This window comes from Bombus flavifrons, chromosome 11 (assembly GCF_040668555.2).
Source record: "Bombus flavifrons isolate JBK064 chromosome 11, iyBomFlav1_principal, whole genome shotgun sequence".
Taxonomy (NCBI): domain Eukaryota; kingdom Metazoa; phylum Arthropoda; class Insecta; order Hymenoptera; family Apidae; genus Bombus; species Bombus flavifrons.
The window spans coordinates 6,183,542-6,209,266 of NC_138452.1; the positions used below are offsets into that span (position 1 = coordinate 6,183,542).

Consider the following 25,725-nt stretch of genomic DNA (forward strand, 5'->3'; position numbering starts at 1 on the left):
CCATATTTGTACGAAACTGTATAATAAGGTCATCTTGAAAATTTAATCAGACTCGCATTGAACAGATTGGAATCATAATATAAATAGGAAAAATCTAAAATATTTGCTTTTTTCCTTTCTTCTTCTATTTTTACTTGCCTCGTTTTTTTTTTGCGCTGGCGTGTAAAACGAACAGCAGCAGCGCCGTGATGAAAAATTCCGTTTTCGAGCTCGAAAATAGCGCTGTCGGTTAATCCGTGTCAAGACTCGCGGATTGTCAATTTTAATGGCATGCGAGAGATGCTGGCACAGGGCTAGCAATTTTCAGAATTCCATTTGAGTTTGTAAATTTTCGCTCACGCCTCGTCTAGAACGAGATTTTCAGCAAAAAATTATCTCTTTCAGCTGAATAAAACGGATTAATAAAGTGCAGCGAATATAATGAAAATGAAAGATTGCAGAAGATCACGGGATGTCAGCTAGACGGGTGACTGCCGATGAATTAAAAGGAGCGTGGAGGAAACTCGATATCGATTTTGGCTCTATTCGGTTATTTTACATCGTGAACAATATCTGAAATCGAAGTCTAAAAGACAAAAAGGAAATATGATCTGACCCGAACTCACGGACGATATATTAATTGATTGGAATTGTGGTCGAAGTACAGCAATATGGATGGTAGAAGCAGGTCAAATAATTAATGAAAGAAAACCAGCATTTACTAAATTGAAACACCCGGACCAAATTTATTGTAAACACACTGATTTGTAACCGGCCTGATTACTCCACGGAACCAATAATTAATAATAACTGTATTTTCTGAAATTACTTTCGATCAACCATCCGATCTAATAAAATAAAAATACTGACACAACGATATCGGTCAATGTGCGACGACAAAATTACAAGAAATCAAATAAAACGTCACTGCCTTGATCGGTAAAGCGATAAAATTGACGAAACTGTAATTATTAACTATTAAATGTAAAGTGCCAGTGAAAATTGGATGAAACCTTTCGAAGCGATCCAACCAAGCAGATATCGAATAATTTTGAACACGATGTTCATCCGATGGTTTCATTCGATGTCGCGACGTTTACGCGCCGAAATATAATCGAGATTTTTTCCTCACCACCGGTTGGGAAATTTTTCCTCGGGAAAACGCGATTTCCCTTTCAAATGACCGCGCCAGTTCTACGCCGGCTGCCGACTCGCGTATTATTTGGCCACGTGAATGGATGAAAATTGCCAAAAATAGCCGGAAACGGATGTACAGGCGTGGCACTGCCCGACGAACATCGTGGAGGAATAGGGAAAAAGGAAGAGAGGCAGAGAATGAACGGACAGGCGAGCGCAATAATTCCATTATGGCATTTTCGCAGGCATTGCCATCGCAAATTATAGCAGCCATTCAATGCTAGAATGTGTACGCTACGACACTGCGTTCTTTCCAACGTGCCTACGATATCGACTAATTGCCATGCATCGCGCTCTACTAAATGCCTATATCATCCAGCCACGTTAAAGATGAATCGTTCTGATCAAGGTTTACTTCTAGATCTAATACTTTTCGCTCGAGCTCTCGTCTGGTTATAGCAGTTTTTATTTAAAAATCATAAAATAATTATTATGAAAACTTAATATTAATGTAAAACTTATTTAAATTAATATAATCTTATATTAAACAAAATATTATGAAACCTTGTTCAAGAAAATTTAATTTCGCTAATACCAACCAAGTTATATTTATTTTTCAATCGACGTCATCTCGAATATATGTCTTATTCGGAGATTAGGAAGACACAAATAATTACTAGATCCTGGAACTTCTCACGCAGAGATACACGCACAATTTTCAACGTTTTTGTTACACGGTATATTTCTTTGTGTATATTCACGTAGCGGTATTGAACGCTACGTCTTTTTAATTTTTATTTAGATTCATACCACGTCGACGCGTCATATTAATTATTCGCTGAAGATTCGATGGCGGAAATATTTCAACGGAATGTCTATTTCGTAGGAAACGTCGCTGCGTTCCAATAAGCGAATATTAATTTCGAAAAAGAAGAGGGTGGACGAGGAGACTACCTCAAACGGAACGCAGTCGCAGGAAACGAGCAAGTTAGGGAATAAATCGTGTCCGTTTGGGAGGTCGTGTGTTCGCGTATAATGATACCTGATCTACGTTGGTACTCGACAGACCGGCCGGGACGAGGTGAAAACTTTTTAAATAATTACAGGGAACCGCGTCTCAGGGTTGGACCGGAAGAGGTTGTGGGGCTAGGGGTTACAATTGAGTCGGCTAGTACCGTGGTGGCGTCGCCACCATCTCCACTCCTTTACCAACCTCCTCCGACTCCTCCTCCACGAGGCCATGAACTCTCCACACTCTAGGCTGCGGGCATTAATGGGAAAAGTTTGCTTTTATCTTTTAAACGCCCGGCAACACTACTAATTTCTAACTTCAAGCGTTACTTGTACCTACTCCGACGATTTCGAGTAGGTAGACCAATGGGGGCAAAGCGGCAGAATCTACTACCTCGTAATGTCGCGTTCACTATTTCCCTGGCAGATAGAGAATCGTCGTAATTTGTTTTCTCCTCGAGAGATATAAAGAAGGTGGGAAGAAGATATCCGTGTGGGCGCCATGTCTCTCCTAATTGTCGTTTTCTCTTTTGAACTCATTCTCTTCGGAACGGCTCTATCTAACTAGAATCGGACCTACTCGTTATTAAGCTTCGCGACAGGGATTGGATTCGTAGGTGTGACTTCCTGGGTGTTCCAGAGATTGTCCGCTTGCGCGAGCAAGTTGCTTTGTAATGGCTCGGTTTATTCAATTTCAAAGAAGGAAATGTTGAAGATTTTGATTAAAACGCCACGGTTGATCGCTCGCGATTAACTACACCGCTTGATGATTTTAATCAGAAAGATTGTACGCTCTAGGAAAGCAAAATTTATTACACCCATTCCTTGTATTATGGCACGAAAGTTTTGAAATGCAATATTAGAGTTAAATATCAATTATTATAAAAGCGAAGGTTGTTAATTAACTTGTCTACATGGCAATAGGTTAAGATTTATTCTTAGAATACCCGCAGGCTCGTTCTGTCACGACTGATATATTACAAAGATAAAAGAAAAAAATCTGATCATGCGATTTTTTCGCATGAATGCAAATTTCCTCTTTTCCTTTACTTAAGAGTCCTTTAATTAAATTTGCATAGTACCAGTTCCCAATAATACACAACACATAATCGAGATAAATATGTATCGCGTTATTCATTATACAACACCGCAGAGTCAACGAAGATAAATATACCGTTTATACATTTATGCGAAATTTAAAGACTATATACAGTGTTTCCAATTTTTCGGAATGAACTGTACGAACATATAATTTTGATACCAATAATCAAATAACAAATTATCATCGGACAGGATCGCGACGATCGCCGACAATTACTCAGACCAATAGAGAAATCCGGGTCATCTGGAGACTCCTTCGTCCTCGATTCGCTTACTCGCATAAGCGGCGCGTGGAAGTTAACGAGTGGCGGCTACACGGCTTGATTTATAATCGTCATCATCCAGGACGATCTTGACGATAACAAGGGAAGCCGAGGCTCGACGTTAAGTCCTTAAGTCTGAGCCTGGCCGGCTTAAAAGTGTCACGGTTCGTTGCCCCGTTAGGATTCCCATCCTAGCGCCTGCAGGAAAGGAGGAAGAAATGAAACGATCGAAGAAGACGGCCACGATTTCCGTGAGACGCTATTAAGCTGATTTCACGTCGCATTTAAAATAAGCCGTGAGAACTGCCACGAAGGAGCAACGCCACTCGCGGCAATTACGCGAAGATCGTTGCCCGCTATACGGCCGGGCTGCGCGTTAATTAATCCTCCCTTATAAGACAGCTTGGAAAGGGGAAAAGACGGACAGATGGGCCGAAGAGAGAGAGAGAGAGAGAAGAAAAGGGGACAGAAGAGAAGAGATGGTTAGGACACGAGGGTGAGAGAAAAGAGGCGAGAAAATGTAAGGGATGATCCGTTGGAGACAAGCACGGATTTCCTCGCGATTATTGGTCTCTTTACGAATGATTAATTAACACGAATTGCCACAGGCAGAGCGACATCGTATCGTCCTTTCCGCGGCAGTCACCCTCCTTGCGGAGATGTATATTGGACGTAGCCTAAAGAAAGATCGCAGACGAGGAATTAAAAATGAAATGAAAATAGAATTATTGGTGAGAAGGGTTTGTCAGGCGGTGGATATTACTGAGAGATGAGTTTGGGTTGAAGAGGTGGATGAACGACTTTGTGAAATGGGCGGCGAGGAAATTTGTTCTTAATTGCGCTTTATCGATGGATCATCCGTAATTAGTGGATCAAATTTGCTTTAGCCGATGTACCGGGCATTATTTAAATACACAAGGAGTTTTTAAAAGCGTTGCTACATCCGTAAATCTTCTAAAATTTTTGAAAAAAGAAGAAACATAAAATTATATTTACCCTCTGTCATAGCGTGTATGCGTGTACTTATTTGTATATTTACTTCATAAGTAAGTGGATATTAAAACGTCTACTCATTTTGGAATGTATTCGATACAAACGTTTAAAGGACCACCGCTGCTACGTTGGCATAGTTGTTAAAGCAAGTAGAACGTGATTACTCGCTCGAGCAAACCGTTTTGTGTCAAAACTCCTGTTTAATTGTCACGACCATTAAGTTCCGGAAGACACTTCCAGACTAATCTGTCTTACGACTCGTACGAACGGATGCCGGAATTTAATGAAAGACGCTTAACTCCATGCTAGGGAGTGGAGCACAAGCAAGTCGTAAAAGTTGCAACGGGCCGAAGAAAGTAGGCGAATGTGGTCGTGTTGAAAAGAAGGTGTACTCGTTCGCCGGTGCAACGCGAAAAACTCTCGAAATTCGTTCGAACTTTTCTGATCCGAGGTAACGAGGCATCCTTCGTTAGTGCAGCAATTACATAGCCCGAGTGGCATTGGCTCGCGAGAAATGAAGTCGACAAAGAAGATTGTGGAAAACTAGGATGGTATTGTCCCTTTGTTTCCTAATTTTTCAAAAACGTTCTCTCCTAACGAGAGTTTACTTTAATTGCGTTCGCAAAAGTTGCGTCGTTCGCAAACGTCGAATGGGTTTTTCAGTTTATGACACAGCTGTGACGACTCGCGTCACTTTTCACAGAATTCTTCTGAGGGAAGATCGAATGAGAAAAGAAAGGAAGAGATCGGTTAACCGTATAGTTACGAAAGATACCGGCGCGACGATAAATCCGTGTCCGAGGAAAACCACGATGCAATTTCGCTGATACGTATCTTTGCCATAATACAGCGGTATAAAGTGTAATTAGGCTGCTCCCTGGTTCGTCCTACAACATTGTTAATCCGAGTGGAAGGCGGCACGATTGGTCGGCCGTTTCGTGTCGCGGTGAGTCGCCGGATAAAGCTGTCCAGAAGTAGTTTAAGCCGACCCCGGACGTAACAACATCTGGACCTATTAAGGCCGAGATAGAGGCCGTTACGGGGTAACAAGCTCTTGCACCCTGGCCTGGTTGCTTACCTCACCCTCAGCTTGTAACGATAATCGGTGATGCCGGTTGGCTGAATTAATATACGATTTATATACGTGCTTTTTGCCTGCTGTTACAGTTTTTGGTATCGTTACATTATTGCTACCAAAGGCATTCTATCTATCGTTTATGATTCATATAATTCAAGTTTTCAAGACAGTTTTATCGCGTGACCTTTCATACTCTCCATTCACTTTTACGTGTAACTCGCGTTTCTCGACATGTTCTCGCGGCAGCACGTAAATCCAAGGAAGAAGAAGGGCGACTCGTGGGACTGGCGACTCGTAGGATCAGGCTTAACGTGTATTAACATACGTAAGACTAGGACGGTCCTTATTATAAAGTCTAATATGGAAAGCGAAGCGGCGCGTGCCGCGACTCGTGAAACCGACTTACGCCACGGGGCTCGTGCCGCTTCGAAATTATTCCTCGAACTCGACTCGAAGGAAATATGCCGCCTCGAGACGTTCTCCCCGCTATGCTAAGCAGAAGACCGCCATTCAAGGTCTTGTTCTCTGGTAAACAGGCCCGGCGAACCTCTGTACGGCCTCCATTATTGCAAACGTTCCCGGAATTCCGTTCAAGGTAATTCTCGACTGTCGCGAAAGTAACCGTGATTCTGAATTCAATATCGTCGCGCGATGAATTTCATTACGGCATACCTGCACCGTCTCATCGCGTCCCTCTTTCTCTTTCTCTCTCTCTCTTTCTCGTTCGCAACCAAAATAAAGCAGCCTTCCTTCCTGCAGTTTCATTTCACCACCATAAAGTCGCGGAGGTGAAACCACGTCTTCGTATTCTCTTTAAAAGATCCAGCTGGTACACGCAATATACACGGGCACAGGAGCCGGCAAACACAGCGCGGTTCAGTACACAACGACCGAACGAAACAAGTGCCTTTGCCCTTCCGCGTCGCTACCAGAGAACAGTTCATCACTGAACGAGTATACAGACTTGATTTAAGCTGCACGCTTCGCTCACATGGAAAAACGATACTTTCCTGCAGCATCATAACGCTTCGCGAAAATTCGATAGGATACGAAGGGATGTTCCTGTGTTCTTGCTATTTGACTCGCAATTCGAATGGTTTCAATTAATTTCCTCGTACCAGGGAACTCGTCAAGATTCAACGTGAAGAGATCTCCTCGACTCGACTGAAAATCTGCTAAGCCGTGGCAACTGCACCGAGAGAATTGTCCGCTACGGTGGCTAACACAGTCGCGCGGTAGCTGGCGTATAAATCTTGGCGCGTTCGTATTCGAATTGTAGTTTTCGGTCTGGCTTGGTAAGTAGGATCGAGGGGGATGAATTCGTGGCTAGAACGAGGAACAAGGAACAGAGAAATAGAACGGTCGTTTACCAGGGGATGGAGTTAAACTCTGCAAAAAACGAAGATTAACCTTTTGTCTACGGTCCGGCACGGTGTTCCTTTGTCCGAGTTGAGCACTCTGTCGCGACACCCTGTTTCTGTCTCTGCTATAGTCTACCGTTCTCCATCCTATGGAAGCGTATTCGTGGCAGACTAGCCAGTGCTCGTCCCCCTTCGTCCTTTCGATTCTAGCTTCCTCCCCCTGACAACCCTTTTGCATACCTCTGCATCGCTACCGTTATCCGCTTTCGCGAGAGCAGGTTCGTGTCCAGCCACTGGTCGGAGCGCTTGCAACCCTCCGCGCTTTCGTTCTATCCGCCTTCTCGGTTAGAAAGTTAAATCCTAGGGTTCTGTAAAAGCCGCCTTCCCTTTACCTCGCTGACACTGGCCCTTTCCTCTAGCTTTTCCCTACACGCAGATTGCGCTCAGAGACACGTGCAAAGCCTTGAAATATTCTGAACGATCCACCGTGAAACATGCCCGGCATCTACTGACTCGGCCGCGGTCTACGCCAACCCTTTTCATACTCTTTAGCAATCTCCTTGCTCGTCTATCCCCTCCTTCTGTCACTACCATGCGCCTTTTTACCACGAACACGGTTTTTACCACGACCCGCAAATGAACTTTTCTACAGGTAATTTCGATCGCTCGACCGCTTTTTTCGCTCGTCGACTAACAAGTATCGCGTAGTCGTCCAGGCTTTGCTTACAATGAGTCGATCTTTGAAGATTGATTAATGAGTAGGACGAAAGCCATCAAGACCACGAATTTGTACGGTAAAGATTGTAACGCGGAATATATGGACGGATGGTCGTTAGGTTAATGTGTCAGTTCTGTTTTTTCACGTCTTTTTACGGTGCATTAGCGGTAAGTGTATTACGAACATTCCGATGCGTGTTAATTATAGAAGTTTTGCGTTTGTAAATTTTGTCAGTATAAATATGGAACATGGAACATCAGTTACTGTATGATAGATTAATTGTAATTATTATTATAATATAAATTAATAATAATACAACAATTAACAAATACATTAATAATATAATAATTAACAAAGTTCTTGTCCCTTTTCATGGAGGATTAAGTATGACGATAATAGTTTAAAAATATAATTGAAGAAAATTATTTAAATAGTATAGTTCCGTTCGATGATTGGCAATTATTGAAATCGTATTATCTAATGAACAAAGCTCGTGTATCGCCAACAAAATCACGGTGTAACAATGTATTACCAACGACCACAAAAAGGAGCGTCGGTATTTCTTTTCTAATGTCAATTCGATACTCGGGTCGCCACTAAAGGCCGAACACGACCACCATCGCATCGACAAGTCCGTGGAGAGTCGAGAAATATTGGAAAGCTTCCTTTGCAGGCGTTCAACGAGCTTGGCCAACGTCGGTTGCAATTCTCTATTAATCATGCCGCGGTAAATGCTAGAGGTCGTAACTAGTTTCGCCGCGGGCCGGCTCTGAATTTCTACCCGCTATCGACTTTATAGAATTGCGTTCGCCTTTTAATGCTTTTCAAGAGGCAGCGTGATAACGTCCCGTTCACTCTGAATCGTAACTTGCGCTGAATTATGCGATTATCGGTCGTTACGACCGATATACTCTCCTACATGCTCTTCTTTCTTTCTCTCTCTCTCTCTCTTCCTCTATCTATTTATCTATTTATCTATTTATTTCTTTCTCGTTCAGACAGATACACTCTAATCGCGTTAGGGATACGCGAGAAAATAGGAGGGAAAAAGATATGGGAAAAAGGGAAAAATTGAAGATTTCGTGCATATCGAGGCAAACAAAAACAAGGAAATTTAAAAGGCTGGAAAAAGACGAAAAATAAACGGCCCGCATTTGTGAAATACTAGCCAGAAAACCGAACGGTCTTCATAAATCCTGCGCGTAAATCAGTCTTTATGGAGTTCTCCCCTGGGTGGAAGCTATTTGGAGCATGTATGTATGTATATGTGGTAGCGTGGCTGCACACGGACGCAGTCATCGCGACGGTGGGACTGGTGAACGCGATTCACACCTGTGCGCGACCCTCGTCGCGGCGCGTCTTCTACGCCCGAAATGGCGTCATCCTCCTAGAAACACGACGTCGTTTAAAGCCCTGAGTTAATCGAGGGAACCGGTAATGTCGTTAGAAGTTAACGTAACGATCTCCACGATACTCCTATTCTCTTTTTCCCTTCTCTTTCTCTAGCTCTTTTTCTCGACTCTAACAGTTGTTCAGAATTCTAATGCGCAATGGTGCAAGTGTTTCTCGAAACAATCTCGGGTTTACTTTCCTTGGAATTTGTATACGAAACACACAATCGGAGATTCAAGATTCCCTGGATCTGAATTTTTTCAATTTCGTAGCATCGCGAATATTTGTGCACGAAACGCGTTCAACGATTCTTATATTTATTAACATTCTACACGGATATTGTAATTAACTTTTATACGCAAGGTAATTCACGTGATGAACGATTTTGTTTAAAAAAAAAAGGGTCACTTTGGCGAAGGTATGACGCTATCCAACACGCTTAATCGCGATTGTATATCATTTTGGACGATAAATGTTTCTCTCAACGGTGAATCTCGAAAAGCGGAGATATCGGTCACGGATATCGCGGCGTGATTTATCATCGATTAAACCGACGTAATGCGCCATTGTTACTGAAACGCGCAGTCAGATAGGTACGTATATGAGGCTATACCAGGATGAGTGAGAGATCCTGGTATTGAGTAGCAATCAGCCGTGCAACTAGAACTCGGTATAGGCGCGCCAAAATGAGCTATAATACGTGTATTATCATTCCAATCGAGAATTCGATTGTCGCTTCTCTACCGACAACCCAAGGCCCATGTGACGTTCCATAATTCTTGACGATACCTAAAATGTCACTGAACAAGCTTAATATAACCTTGAAATAAGTTCGAACGAGCTATGAACTATCCTTCTATATTAAGTACACATAAATATATATATATTCTATATAGTACACATAAATATATAAATATATATATTCTATATTAAGTACACATAAATGTTCATAAGAATCTCTTTGATCGTGATTCTGTAAATTTTCTAATTTTCTACTTCTCACTCTCCTATGAAACTTCTAATTAGTAATTAAAATTTCAAACCACTTTAGTAAATTCCTCGCTTCATAGTACGTACATTTTATTTCAGCTTTCATTTATTTTTCTAGCAAGAACCTACGTGGATCTTAACTCGAACTACATCCTATCGGATCTAACGTTCCATAGTAATTCCTCTTGCTCCTTTTTTATTCATCACGAATCTGTCAAGCACCAAGATCACTCTACCTCGTTCTACCATCTTCTATACATAGACGTTTTCTCAAAAGAGAGGCCCTTCCTCTGATCCGGTTTTAAAAGTCGTCGAGATTTATTCTCTCCGATGGTAAGAAACGGGCGGATCAACGTGATAGGAAGACGAAAAGAGTACCAAACCCTTTCGAAATTGCGAATACTTACTGGTCCGAGCATCAGTATAGCATCTGCTCACGAGCACGGGACCAAAAACGATTCACGGTCTTGCAAGCTCACGTCAGTCTGCGTGCGGTACGTGCAGAGCTACGATGTAGGGGAATCGAGTCCGTAAATCTCAGTTGGTCGTCCCTGGAGAACCATGTCTCAGTCACAGCCCGCGATTGCGCGAGTTAAAGGGTTTCGGTTAGGACACGTACCTGTACACGTAAGCTTCTGTTCATGCGAAATTCTCACGCTGAGACGTCTGCAGTTCGAGTGTCCTTAACGTGACTTTGATTTGACTGGAGACCGTAAAGTGGCTATGAACAATGCAGATTATTCGCCACCTTTCTACAGAATTCCCAACAGGATTAAAAAACGTGCGTTCATTTGCGTTTGATGAAATTCATTGTTCTATTTAGAGAAAGAAGACGTTTTCGTTTTCTGTTCGTCACATAAATGAAAGCTCATTTGCAATTACAAAACACGCATCTGGTGACAATGATAATTAAGAAAACTAATGTACCGTTTGTAAGTTTGAATCCTTCTGCAAGTTTAGTTTAATATATTCGGAGGAGAGGCTGTTGAAGTTTGCAAAGTCCGTATACATATTTTTAGACATCTACCCAGGTCTTGAACAATCTGTGAATAATCTTAAAAATCTTCAAATTCTAATCTGTCTTTCGTCAAGTTCTTTGACTTACGCGTTTCTTTCTGTACATTAAGAAACATTTCTTCGAGCATTTACATATCGCCCTTTGACATGGCGCTCGATTTATCAATTCCGTCAGCGAAGTTTTATGAATGACAAAAAGAACGATCGTTCGACTACGACCTACACGTGGAAGAAGTTTCGAATTTTTATACAAGCACATATATATATGTACGTGATCGTGTATTCTACCGTGAAATAAACTCGATGAGAGAAACGACGCTGCTTGATACGACGATACAGACCGCGGATACAAACAAACGGAACCGATCCGACCATGGCGGCGTTTCATTGTACTTTTGAACAACCGGTGTCTGATCTTCCCGATAAACAAGATCGAAGTATTAAAAGATCGACAAATGGTAGTAGCATCGAGAACTAATAGAATATACGCGTCGAGTATCGTTGGCGCGTCGCGTCGTTTAAACGGGTCAATATTTAAACGCGTCGTAAAATATCGTCGCGTGCGCGCTCGTGAACATCCAGCCGTGTTTGATACATTTTAGTTATCATTTCGTATGCGCGTGTTCTATTCTTTTCATGGTACACAGTTTCCACGGTATTCTTTTCCAATCGGTTGAAACAAAATCTATCTTTTCGTGACTCGTAACAAAAAAGGAATGGGATAGAAATAGGAGGACGGAGAATGAATAGAAGGTAAAAATAATAAAAACGGAATTCGGAGAAGCCAGACCGAGGGGTTGAATCTCGATAAACGACAGGCTACGAGAGCTGACGCAGTTGATTAATTCATACCGCCTATTTTCAGTGACTGCCTGTTTCGTGGATACAGACGCTTTTGTCTCTATTTTTTGCTCCTTACCGACCAGCATGCTGCCATTTTTGCGCTGCTTGATATCGAATCCATTGGTCGTGGATACGGGGGCATCGATTATCGTGTCCCCAGCCAACGAAAGGGATCGCTTCTTCCGCGGCCATCTACGCCAATGTAACCCAGAAACCATGTTAACGTTATCGAAATTAATTCCATCCTTTTCCTTCGTTTCTTTCCTATTTAGGAAACTACGACCGAAGACTTTACTGTTGCGCGCAATGTTCGAAATAATTTAAATAATTCGACGGCTGAAATTATTACCAAAAAGGAACTGTAGGATTCTTATCGTTTCATGAGAGATTTTTGATATTGGAAAACAAATAATACAAGTAATCCGGTTTATAGTGTGAATAATCGTACCATTCGTTGAATATGTTAAAAACAAAATTCTTTCGCAGAGTTCGCTTTAAATTCTATCTCAGTTTTGAATTCAATTTTCAGGATAATCAGGACTCGGTTTGTAATTAATGTGAGTCGATATCTATTAAGTTAGTAACGGGCAGAAGGTTTTGAGGACGTGGACTAAATTATCAAACGACTGTCGAAAACTTTGGATCACGTTGAAATTAGCGTCACGATTAATTGAAAGCACGAAATAAAACCGACCATTGTTTTCAGTAGTCTTTATCTAATATCGAATTCTCGTTTACAGATGAATTAATAATAATAATGCGTTGCATCGAATACAACTGATTAATGAATTGTTTATACTTGCCTTAATAGACAGTAAAATGCTTTATTAATTAATCTCTCCGTTGATAATTATTGTACGACCACAGTGTTTTACATTTGAAAGCGAAATATTTTCATACGCACGTTGTGCATATAGTTTCGATAAAAAGGATTTTTATACACATCGATTACTAATCAAAGATGCGATAAAGTTGCGCGTTTAAAAATTGCAAAGCCATGGAAACGGAACATAACTATCTGAGTGAATTCAGTTTCCAACGGATCATTGCGGAAATAAAATATTTTCGTTTATACAGCTTTTTCAAAGAAACGTCTGCTTTTTTGGCACATATAAATAATTCAACCGAATATATATCAAATATTAACCGTTATGTCGTATAATATTAACTTAGATCACAGAATATGTTATTAAACATATTGTAATACATAGTATGAAACATATTATAACGTACTACGAACAATTTACGAAAATAATATCTCTCTCTCTTTTTCATTTCATGCGATCGCAAGAAAGATATTTTCATTTATTTCTGTTCAATATTTCGCCACCGTATCGCTATATTCCAAGTTCTCACGGAGAAAACTTTTTTCGCAGTCCGCAATTAACTTTTCGTCCCTGTGCGACCAATATTCACGAGACGAATAGAAAGAAAAAAGAAGAACCGTGGTTTCGACTCAAAGAACATGATAAGTGAGCAGGCTAAACAAGCGCAGCGTTTGCTTTTCATTATAACTTGTATGAGATTAACGCTCGGTCCGTTTATTTACAGCAAACGGGTTTAAATAATACGTAAATTGCCCGCCGCTGCTGTTAATATGACAGACTAATTTTAATCCTATCCCCTGTCCCCCCCATATCCTGCCATGCTCACGTGTGTGCCCGCCCTCCCTTCTACCGCCCTTGGTCGAGCATCGACTTTTCCCTCATAATGCAACCGGTGCCGCTGACCGGTTTGTAAAATATAATAAAGTGTTATCGCTCGTTGTTATGCCGCGCATTACGCGGTTACCGTGCACGTTGGATACATTGAATGTATACAGGATTGTCGACTAACAGGCAGATATTTCAACGACTCAATTTATTGTCGCAAATTAATCCTTCCGCCGGGTGCGATCGATATTACGAAGAAAAAAAGAAGAGCGATCCTGTGAAATTAATGCGACAGGCGAAGCAACTGTTTGTGTTATTGGCACAAACAGAGTAGGATTTTATCTCGTAATAGCCGTGAAAATCGACGGAGAAGATAATCAGTCGATCAGGCAGGTGAATTATCGAAATTATCGGATTCCGAAATTACTGTTTTCCAACTTGCATATCATATGATGTTATTATCCGTGAAATACAAATCGGACGTGCAAAGGTACATAATCCTGCGTAATAAGCTACAATATTCACCGTATCGTACCGAGGGACAGTTGCAGACTTGCTAACCGTAACTTTAAGTCTCGTTATATCTTATGTATATCGTATATTAAATATTAGAAAGTATATTAGAATAAGTCGTAACACGATGAAGTGTTACTTCGTTTCATGAAAATTCCAATTCTATAGAGAACGTCCCTTTCCATTACAGCTTTCCGCGAAACACCAAAGATCATTCACATTGAATCCGACTCTCGTTTAGAAACAGGATTCCAAGCGTAATCACGCGTCGCGGAAGGGAAACCCGGTAGCGTGGCCAAAACATTGAAACGCAGGATTACAGTTGCTATCGTAACAAAATAATCGTCCTCCCCCTCGGTCACGCTGAGATGGCGTGCGAGAAACTGGACTGGCTTCGTGGAAACTCAAAGGAAGAAGCACGGCTTCCCGCGTTCTCTCGGTGCGCCCCTTTGAGGCTCCGTCACCTTTTGTCGGCGCGTATCTCCACGGAAGGAAGTGGACAGAAACGAAAGCCGAAGCGGTATAAGTAAGAGTCGAGAAGAACGATGACGATGCGACTACGACGGTCGGTTAGGGGGGAAGAAAAGGGAAACGCTAAACGCGAAGTGTAGAGGACGAGGTCGAAACTAGACACGGTGAAAAAGGAATATAGGGGAAAGGTAAAGGAGAAAAAAGAGAAGGTTACCGCGTGCAAGAGAGTTTCTTCTTCGGGTTTGGCTTCGTCCCACAGAAAGCAATTTCTTAACGTAACCTTATCTGCGAGTATAGCTTGCACGCCACGTACAGCTCTGTGCAAAGACGCGTATGTGCCGAGCACACAAAGCGGGGCCGACCGACTCGCAACTCACGTGACGAAACAAGAAATATCCTAACCACGGATCCGAGGAATAGTAAGAATACCGACTTTCACGAGCTTTCCCTTGATGCACTCTCTCCCTTTCTTTCTTTCCCTTTCTCTCGCGCGGATTCATGCAGCAGCCCTCGTTCTTTTTCTCGTCCGAATCTCCGCCGATTTCGTGGCGAATCTCACTCGTTGTCACACTGTTTACTTTTTCATAGCATCCTTTTTCGTGCCGATGCTAACGGACGTTCCTCCTACACCGTGGGACACTATCAAAGTATGCGAACGATCGTCAAACAAAATTTCACGTTCCGCTCGAAATTTATGACGTCCTTGATATGGTGCGAAATTTCGTCGGTACAAAAATCCTGATACTCGACTTTTCCCTTTGTCGCAACGGCAATCGAGAGACTTCGGTAAAATCTCGTGGCTGATATTAGCGAGCAGCTCGATAATGTTGGCCGGTGTAACGTGATTCCAAGAAGAGCCAGAAAAACCCGTAAAAAGCGAGCGCTGTGCACCCTCTCGCATTTATATCACGTGAACCGACAATTCTTCCCTTTCTAACCCTTTCTTTCTTTCCTTCTCCCTCCATCTGCCTTTGTGGTTCTCTCTGACTCCTCCTTTCTCTCTCTTTCTCTCACCCCATCCACCGTTGGTGCCACGGTTTTTTCTACATGTAATTTATCGGCTGGACTCTTTTTTTTCGCTCAACCGCTGCGTTCCTTTACCCCTTTTCTCTGTCTCTTTCATTCCCGTGCCTTACTCGCATTCGCACCAGCGACGCCGCGACGGGGCGTATAAGCGGTTGGGGGGGAAACGGAGGGCGCAGCGATTTATAGTAACTGCACCCGCTCTCGTAGAATATTTTTGGCGGAATTTCTACTCTACTTTTTTCATCCAGTGATCTCTATGGAGCCGCGGCTCTTTTCCCCTCGTATTCAGGAAAACCCTTTTTCGACCCAACGATAAAGCATAAATGGAAGTTTCCCCTTCTCCTCTTCATTTGGAATAACCACATACAGATATGCATATGCGTGTTATACGTGTGGGAAAAATTTACGTTTTGGAAGGTTACTAATTATCGAGCTGGGTGAATGAAAAGTTTGCAGTGAATCGAGCAAACTTCGAACACTATGCATTTCTGAGATAGTAACGTGTATATTAATGTGACCGGACTCGATTTTACAAAAATTACTTCGAAGTATGTGCTTTTGCACAAACATGGTTTCGTCGTAATTAATTTGTTTGAGGTAAAATCAGGGAGTTGATTATTTTAAGCTGTTATCCAAGAAAATATTCGGAATTTAAACTTAAACTACGGAAGTTAAACATCCTGTTCGCGTTACATAAACAGGAGTAAGGCTCGCGCTGCTTATAATTCACGAAACACAAAGTTTCCTTCTTTTAAATTAATAATGATTAACGATACGAAATCGCTTGATACAGGTTTCGCCTTACCAAGCACACCGCCGTTAAACATTTAACAACCGATAGTCGTGCAACTTCAAATTGCCCACCCTTCGAGCCACGTACTTTACATGAAGCCTCTATTCGGCCTTTGACCCCCTCGTAAACTTTATCAAGCCAAAATACGCAGGCTATATACCGTCTCAAACTATCTTTAAAGATGCATCGTCGTTAACAAACCTTTACGTGCTCGCTCGTATTTAAGGCCTATCAAGGTACCATAAATTCAGGCTGAAATAATTCAAAGCCACTATCGTTGAAAAAAGATCATTCTTCTGGTCTACGAGAAGAATTATAATTGCCATGTGTATTATCCTCTTTAAACATCTACCGGCGATTCTAATCTTCATCGACATGAAATATATCTTTATATGGCGTACATGAAACGCAACATTCTGATAAAAACGCGTTCAAAGGCAAACATACATGCTGTTAGCACGATTTAAAGTTTAATCGCGAAACAATAATCCATGCGAACATACGAACGTCGACGTTACACGAGAACGCACGCGAAAGATACGTCCTAGATGCGACCAGTTCGACTGACAGTAATGTGGCTGATGCGTATCATATCGCGATACACTTGCTAGGGATAACAAAATAGCATATCAGTGATGATACAGGGCGCATCTCGTTTACGTAGATTGCTCTTCGAAAGCAACGATACGCAAAACAATTCGGAGAAACTATTTTTTAAAACGGTGTGGATGTTCGAGCCTCGAAGGCTGCAATATGTGAAATGCTTCGCAATTAATGTATACGATATATTGGATGTCGTAAAATATACAGAGAACAGTTAAAATTGTGCAAATGAACAGAAATTATGTAACAGGCGCGGCGAAATATACGAGAGAATGTAATGTTAATTTATATGACAGGAGAAATATACGAGGTGCCGATGTGTAAGTAATTTTACTAAAAAGTAGCTGGGGAGCAGCAAAGTTTAAAAGTCGTGCTCAAAATTTTATGTATCGTGTAAAACTCGTGCAAACGTCGTTTATAATGATGAAAAAGCTCTCTGAACGATAAGCTTCTTTAAAAGAAAAAAATAGAGGGAAAGTTTTTCAAGTTTCGACAAAAATGTCTGATAAAACTGAGTATGCTTGAAATGCTTTAATTAAGTGAAGTGGTTCATGTTTCAAACATTTTTCAATATAACGCGCACGTCGAAAGGAACGGCAATCTCGAACGTTTGGGGATGTCTGGCTACGTACTGTCCGCTACTACTTCCTCGATTGCGCTATTTTCGCAACATTTTCGCGTTTGGAGACCTATTAGATTACGTTAAACGACAGACACTAAGCTCTACTAAACTCGAGTAGAAGAAAATACGTACAGACATAAGCTATGCAAAAAGATTTAATCCAACTTGCTTAAGGAATAAAACATGCAAGTTAAAATCTCAGTTCGACGAATTCGATCAACTCCGGTTCTTTACCTCGGCATGAGAACAAAAATTGCCCAACTCCATAAAAACTTTGAAAGTACACACTACTTTGCCACCGATCCAATCGGAAGCTCTTAACCCCTATACCTTCTATTCAGCACACTTTTCTCGTGGTTCTAAGAATTCCTTTGTTCAATTAAATTTCGAGAGCCGATACCGTGAATACATTTGCGAATAGCTGCTCGTAACTGAGTTAGAGCGAAACGGTCTCTATATAATGCTACGTGTGCCGTGGATAAAGTCGGCAGAATATTGTTTCAAAAGAGATGAAGGCAAAAGCGAAAAAGGGCGTCTCGTTAGCATGGTGTATTATTTATTGGAATTATGCGGAATTCCTTATCCTTTTGCGGAACGGAAGCGAAACTACGAGCTAGATGAGACCCGATAAAAATTATTTGCTGGAAAGCCATTTGTAAATGGAATAAATTTCGCGGCGGCGCGCCGAGTGCCTCTATCTAAGAGTACGAAATACAGAGATATTCGTGGCTTTTCTTGGCAACGCGAATGTGCTCGAAAACGTGAGCTTCTCAGAACGTTCGAACGATTCTGTGCAAATACTACAGACGATGCTTGGCAAACGTTAAGCCGATTCACGAAAACGCGTGAAGGAGCATTCACACGATGGTTACTAAAATTTTATATTTAAATAATACACTTGATAGGATTTCGAGAATTAAATCTTGAGCGACGAGTAATGTACTTGTCGAGTTTTATTCTTTCGCGCATATCGTAACACCTGCAAATTCAGACGTATTACCGCAAATAATTGGCCATTAATCGTGAAATGTTTATGTTCCAATTAATAGCATAGAGAACTCAAATTCTCATGAGACATAATTTTCATTTACTTCAAATATTTAATGTTCAAAGCTTGGACGAAGAAAATGCAAGATAATTTTGTATTTCGAAATTTCGTGGCCCGTACAATTGGTAACAGATAGTTCTGTTATTAAAGAGATAAAAGACGCATTAAAATTCACGCGTGTAACGTAGAAACGATGCAAAATTTCTGTCGAACGATGATTTATAAAACATTAAAGATAAGTCGAATAAAGTACCATTATGTTTTCACGTTCGAAGTATTAAATATCGTGTCCTTTGTCTGTACATCTATTTGCTTTCTCCTCGCATCTGTTCTGGCCACTAATCAGACTGTGCGAGCGCATGAATTTGACAGACCGTCGCGTCGAATCGCGGGGAATCAGGACCGTTTCCAATTATTCCGCCGCGTACACGACCCTTCAAGGCTGATTTACGCGGAATTCAAAACTAATTGGCCGGGCGCATCGTTGTCATCGAAACATCTAATGTTGCTCGAAGTAACATGCACCAAAGTATCCCGAATATTCCCAATTTCCGCCTAACCATATTCAATATCCGAATGTTGAAACTTCGGATATCCGCAGTGCGCATTGCCGAAACGATCGTATCGATGAACTATTCAAATAATGGTATAACTGTACCTAACGTCCGCCTCGTCCTTTACACGACCAACTTCCCTAATAATTGATAATCGACATTCCCTGCGCTACAAATTTCACGCGATCCGCCCCGCTGCTCTCCAAACGCGTTAAAGTAATTTCTACCCTTGTTAAGGCGATCAGATGTAACGATGTTTCAACGCAGTCGGTTGCTCGTTCGTACCTACGCCGAATTCCCAGAATTATGCACCGTCACGCAAAGAAAAGACGAATTAAATGATTAATGAACCGAGATCGAGCTTAAAGATTAATTATCGTTCGATGAATCGATTTAAACGTAATTGCCAATTATCGAAAGATAGACGTACTTACTTGTTTCGAGAGAAATTTCGACAAATTCTTTTTATAATTATCGCGGCATGTTTTTCAAGATTGCTTATTATAAGAAAACTTCCCTACTCACGATGATAAAGAACATTTTATACGACAGGATTTTAAGCTATTAGTAATTCTTAAATGTAACGGAAATAATAAAAGTAATGCGAAATTAACGCAAGCATTTCGGTAATACATTCGTCCTTTAATGATATATTTTTCATAATTGTAATTTCCTTCAGAAATTTTGCCAACATTTTCTTTTTCAATTTCGCTAGACGTTCTATTGAAGCTAATGCAAGAGTTGCGATTCATTGAAACAATGACCCGACCATATCCATGCACGATACTTTGTCGAAGTACCAACATCTGCCACGCACATACATAGATGATCGTGTTACAATGACCACGAAATGCAAACATTACCAACGAAAATCCTGAACAAAATACGCCAATAGTATGGCGTGCAAATAGGTACCGTGCAACAATGGCGGAAATGCGTGAGATGGTTGGAAAAGTGCCCTCGCATAATGCGTTTGACAGTATGATTTGTATCGGTGTTTTATAGAAGTATGTAGCTTTTCAACGTTACAAAAGATAATGATCGGAACATGTTTCGAATAACAACAATAAATGCAGCCTGGTTGCGTAAAAAGCCCGCGATCGAACAATTGTCAACAATCTTGATTTAGGAAGAAATATTCATGCACCGTTTGGAATCTAGACGCAGCTAAATTCTATTCTACTGCAATGGGAAAAATCACTCCACCCATAAATCAAGATAAATAAAAAGGGAAAAAGAGAGATAAACGCTTGAATGTAAACGCACTTTACAGCAATCCACGCAACGACGCAATAATTTCGCAATCCTCTAACTCGTAATTCCAACTATTAATGTCTGACCATTGCATAGCTCGACTACTGAAAAATTGCCAGTTTCACGATAGCGGACGAGGGTGTGCAAAATAATCACGATCACGTCGAGAGAAATAACTTTCAAGAACGGCCGTTCATTGTACAAGGCAAGATTGTCAGCGTGGCTACGATAGCGTGATCGTTCGAATCGAAACGGTGTGATTTCGAAATTCGCTAGCTGGCTGCGATCCCGGTATAATTGAGTCGTGAGTCGGCTGCAAAGACGCGAACCCTCGTGTCCAACAATCTACGAGATAACTCGCTTTTAAATATCGCGTGCTTGCTAGTTTACATCGGCTGGCAACCCATTATAACGCGATTGTGCTACGTCGTTCGCTATCTTTTTCTATTTTTCTCTGGGTATCGAGTGCTTTTGATGTCTGACTATATTTGCCGTGTTTCACTGTTGCTGGTAATTTTCCAAAGTGTGAAAGACGTCTGTTTTAAGCAATTTATGCGAGCCTAGAAACACTATCAAGCACAAAATTAGTTTTATTCTATTTAACACTCACCCTCGATAATGGGACGCTGCGGCTTGTAAGACATATCTGTAAAGAAAAAGGGATTAATTATTAGTAAAATTAGTCACGATCGTGTTAGCTAGGCTAAGAATTTTTAATGGCACAAGCATACTAAAGCGTGTCTCGATTATACTCGTTCTCTCTAGTATGATACTTATCTTATCTCGTCTGATATTTGCAAGAAAAGGATAATCGGTAAAATAATTAACGTAGGAGATTATCTAACGAAGGCACGCTGTTTTCGAGGAACTTCAAGAATCTTCGATAAGTTCGAAGTTAGAAACTAACAACGGTTTCAAGTTGCCTCCATTTCAACGAAATTCATACTTAGGGATTTGATGAAAATTACTGTACCGTAATTTCATCATTTCTCGTGCTTATTTAAAGTTGTTACGTACATACGGTATAAAATGTGAACGTTATTATCAACACGGAAGCGAAAGATGTTCATAAGATATCGATTAACCAAGAAGCACACTTTTCACCACCGTACCGTAAGATCAGACCAAAAATTACCTAATTCCATTTAGTAAGTTGAAATTAGCTCCGAAATCAAATAAAACCTTAGCACTCTTGCGAACCCTTCAAGTTCAACATTCATCGTCAAAGAAGATCGTATATGAACACAACTCTCTTAATTGCGTGCGTAACGAAATCACGTGTTGACAAAATCAAAGTGTCTTCCCCGGGCTGTGCCCAATCCGTAGCCTGCTGGCAAACTTTCGTCGACTTTGTCGCGGCCTCAGACAACCGTAATTAACGTTTCAGGGCGCGGATCAGCCTGATCCAGGGTTTCCCGAACAACGAAATTCAAGGAAGGAAGGAAGATGCACGGATCGAGGGCAAGGCAGATAGACGGGGCAATTTCGAGGAGCAAATAACAGGGAAATTCAGGATGGCCGAGTCGCGCAACATTTCCCCCTCAGCTCGCTCCGCAAGCTTCACCCTTCGCGAAACTTTTAATTATCCTTTCGTGGCCCGGTCCTTTAATGAAGATCCTTCGCGTCCGCCACACAACCACGTATGACGTTCCAAATAATTACAAGTTTCCTGCATGAACTCGAGACTTACAGCGTCCGGAGGATAGGGATTTGCCGTATGTCGAGGAGTCAGGAGAGTATAAGGCACGTGTGAGTTTAGAAAAGCACGAAAAAGATTAAAATTATTGGAGAATCTATTCCTTGAGAATTGTTGGTTCGTTGAAATCTGTCGATAGCGATATTATAATTGAAGTTTGCTTAAACAAATTAATTCTTTAATTAATATGAGAAACCCAGTATTTTTCTATCCAATAGCGGCAGACGAACGTTTCGTAACTTAATATCGACAATTTCAACCGTCCGATGAACTGTTTCCAGAGAATTGAAAAAATAAAAAATCCACGTCAAATGTATGTTTTAAGTAGGCAAGGGGCGTGTTTATATGGATCGGACTGTAACGTTGATACGAATTACAACTAACGTTACTCAAGGCAACGCGATAATTCTTGCAATTAAACGTACGTTATGACCACAGGATTTTTTAAGCGAGGATGGTTTTTGTTATACCACGTGCACGTATGCTCGCACGCTCACGTTCACAGTTTCGTTATAATATATTAACGCAGAAATATCGCTCGTTCGTCATCCAGTAATTTATCACGCATATGCATTTACGGCGATCTACACTGGTACGCTTGAACATCGGGAAAAAATGGTTTTCGAGAGTCGAACAAATGTATTTTAAATCTGTGGCGTTCCACGTATGACTAAACAACGAAGGAGAGAGGTGAAAATGCTTCACAACACTAGAAAGGCAGAGTAGTGTAAAAATCAATGAAAGGGAAATATCGTTTTAAATTCAATGGAATAGTTTCGTCCCTCTTCTTTTTCCCGCGTTTTCCCTCTCTTTCTCTTTTCTTTTCTCGTTCGTACACGAATTTCGTTGGTTTGCGAACGAGCACCGCTTTTCCGAAATTACTTGTTGCAATGTCGACGTAATTACATCGTGTTGGCGATTCATAAGGACTCCACGAGCACAATTTTGCGTTGTTGCACCACACCGCGCCATCCCGCCACGCTCGTTGACCGTCGGATTTTTATCCGCCAACCAGAAAACGAGTTCTCGTTGCCACGCCTGTAATTGTTTCTTAATTGAACTCGTTCGTCCATTTCCACGATATGTCTAATCGAACGGTTTCCTAATAGCCGGCCGTACGTAGAAGCGTGTCTGTTAGTTAGAAACGCGCATCATGAAAATTGCTGTAAATTTTTAATAAATATTTTCGTTAGCGCGCTGTATCCCGATGCCTGCTTACGGGACCTGCAACGGAAGTATGTTTCGCGAAACAAGCAACTACATATTTTCCAGACTTTAACAAATGAGAACAATAACGCTTTGTGCGCCTGACGCCTCATAACAATATCTGCAAATATTCCTAGTTAAGCAACTTTTTAATGAAAGCGTTTTCGCGAAACATGGCTACTAGGGATAGATTAATTTTTCAACAAGGATTTTTTCCCCAAAGGTTTTAGCAAACGATCCAGAGAAATCGCAAATAAAACCACTTTCCCCTGTATTTACCACTTTTTTCAAGGAAGATATTGCCGGGTAAAACACGAGAAGGAAGATGTTTTAAAATTTAGTAGAGAATATAAGGACTAAAATTAACCTTTAATTCAGACTTACATTAGTAAAATGTACCACAGTGAAACATAATTACATTAATCTATACAGTAGAGTACTCCTTTCGAATTGTATTTGAACATTTTATAAATAGAATTCTATCTGATACAATCACATGCATTTCTCATGCATTTTCGTATTTAGAGTAGGTACACAAATTTTCAACGCGACCTATTTTATTCCTCTTTTAAATCGACTCTATTGGAAAACGATGTCGTATTATTTTGAATTCTATTTATTTCTTTATTCAAAAGAAACTCCGATCAATAATTACTCTCTATTCGCTTTTCATATATTTCTTTACTCTCGTCGAAAGTACTCAATATCGTTCACAATCACGCTACCGTTTCTCCTCTCAGTCAACGTTATGTGAAAGGGAAAGGAAAAAGTCAGCGGAATACCGCGTACAGGCTAAGTTCCTGAGCAAAAGACATTCTCCCTCGCTTATGAAAAATTACCTAGAGATGCAAAGAAGTCTTCTACCATAGAAAGGCTAATAGAAGTAGACCGCGCATGCGGAACACATGGACGAGTTCGCTCAGCTTTGCAAGGGTTTCGTGCACTTCGTGCCACGCGGCACTACGAAACCGACGATATGTATGCAACCCGTCTCTATGAGAAGTCGTACAGGCCGATATCGCGCCGATATCCCCCTTTCTCGTCCTCCCTGCGACTAGACTGCGGGTTGACACACATGGGAAACACGTGTTGCCACTCCCACAAACCGACGGATAACACAGTAACAGCCACGATCAGCCACATACATAGACGTGCGTGCGCGTGATTACATTCGCTTAGACGCTTCAATCTTTGCTTATCCCTAAGAGAGGGAAAAGGTGTAATTTCTTCGTATCACTATTTCCTATAATTGCTTCTATCATCTGTGAACTGAATTAAAGGTACGGGGTCTAGACAAAGATTTTTTTCATCTACTATGAAGATAGACGCTAAAGTTAGTGATAAATAAATTAATTATATTTTGATTGCGATTGTCCTCGAATGGAAGAATGAAACGCTGGAATTTGAAATAAGAAATATTTGTTACGTAAATAGGAAGAATATAGGTACGAAATCTGATTTATCGTTGGGATAGACAGGCCAGGCAGAGCAGAGTTTCTCGATATTTCGAAATTTTCCAATTTTTCCCGGCACCTCGGTCGTCCTACATACGGCGAAACTTTCTCTCAACTTGCCGGTTCTAAAGAAACTTATCAAACCGAATCAGAGCGTACACAGATGGACAGTAAAGTTCAGGATGATCTGAGAACTAGATAACCATGCGAAGTCTGAAAAATTGGCAATGTCTGGTAAGCCAGTGGCTTGCCGGCACTATATTCGCTTCGTCTGTAACAAGCCGGAAAGTGTGTCAAAAGTCGCGACAGAGGAACAGAGGGGATAATGGTGTTTCCGTTCGCGCGACATTCACTGAGTTCAACCGGGGGTAGACTGTAATTTCAGAGATGATTTGTCCCCTCGAGCTGACGTTTGTATCACGTTGGAAAACTTTACGATTCGACGAACAAAAATTGATGAGAACATCGGCGAAGGAAAATGCAATGAGGCAACTCCCTCCCACCAGCTGAAGGGACGAATGTTCGTGGAAAAATTGTTATTTTCGCGGTGCCATCTAAATCGAAAGGATTTACAGCTGCGTGTAAACCGGGCATCTCGTATAACGAAGCTATTTTCGAAAGAATTTCACGCGTCGTGCTCGCAGACGCGATATTTCATTCTCCTTTTTTGCATTCGACAGCAACGCCCGAGGTACACCAGCCGTGAGAGAGCGGCCGCCGGAAATGGCGGTGAAGCACTTTCGATTTTCCGTTTCCTCCATTCTGTATACGAAGCTGAAGACGAAATGCGTATACCGTCGGTTCCCTTCTTTTTTTCTCTCTCGTCTTCTTCTTCCCCCCAATAAACCGATAGTTGTCAAATGCTATGCCAGAGAAAAAATTTGCCGCCGGAACAAACATCTTCTTTTCTTTTATAATAACTTTGCTCGAATATAAATAACGAGTAAATG

At 41.3% G+C, this 25,725-nt stretch overlaps 1 protein-coding gene across 9 annotated transcripts in view; it reads right to left on the reverse strand.

Moving 5' to 3' along the window:
* LOC138184901 (agrin) overlaps positions 1-25,725 on the reverse strand; it is a 388,032-nt gene that overhangs the window by 226,024 nt on the left and 136,283 nt on the right. For all 9 annotated transcript variants that reach the window (XM_069123339.1, XM_069123341.1, XM_069123340.1 and 6 more), the window contains one exon: positions 21,030-21,065. In XM_069123339.1, the coding sequence (XP_068979440.1) occupies positions 21,030-21,065 (36 nt within the window). The remainder of the gene's footprint in view (positions 1-21,029; positions 21,066-25,725) is intronic.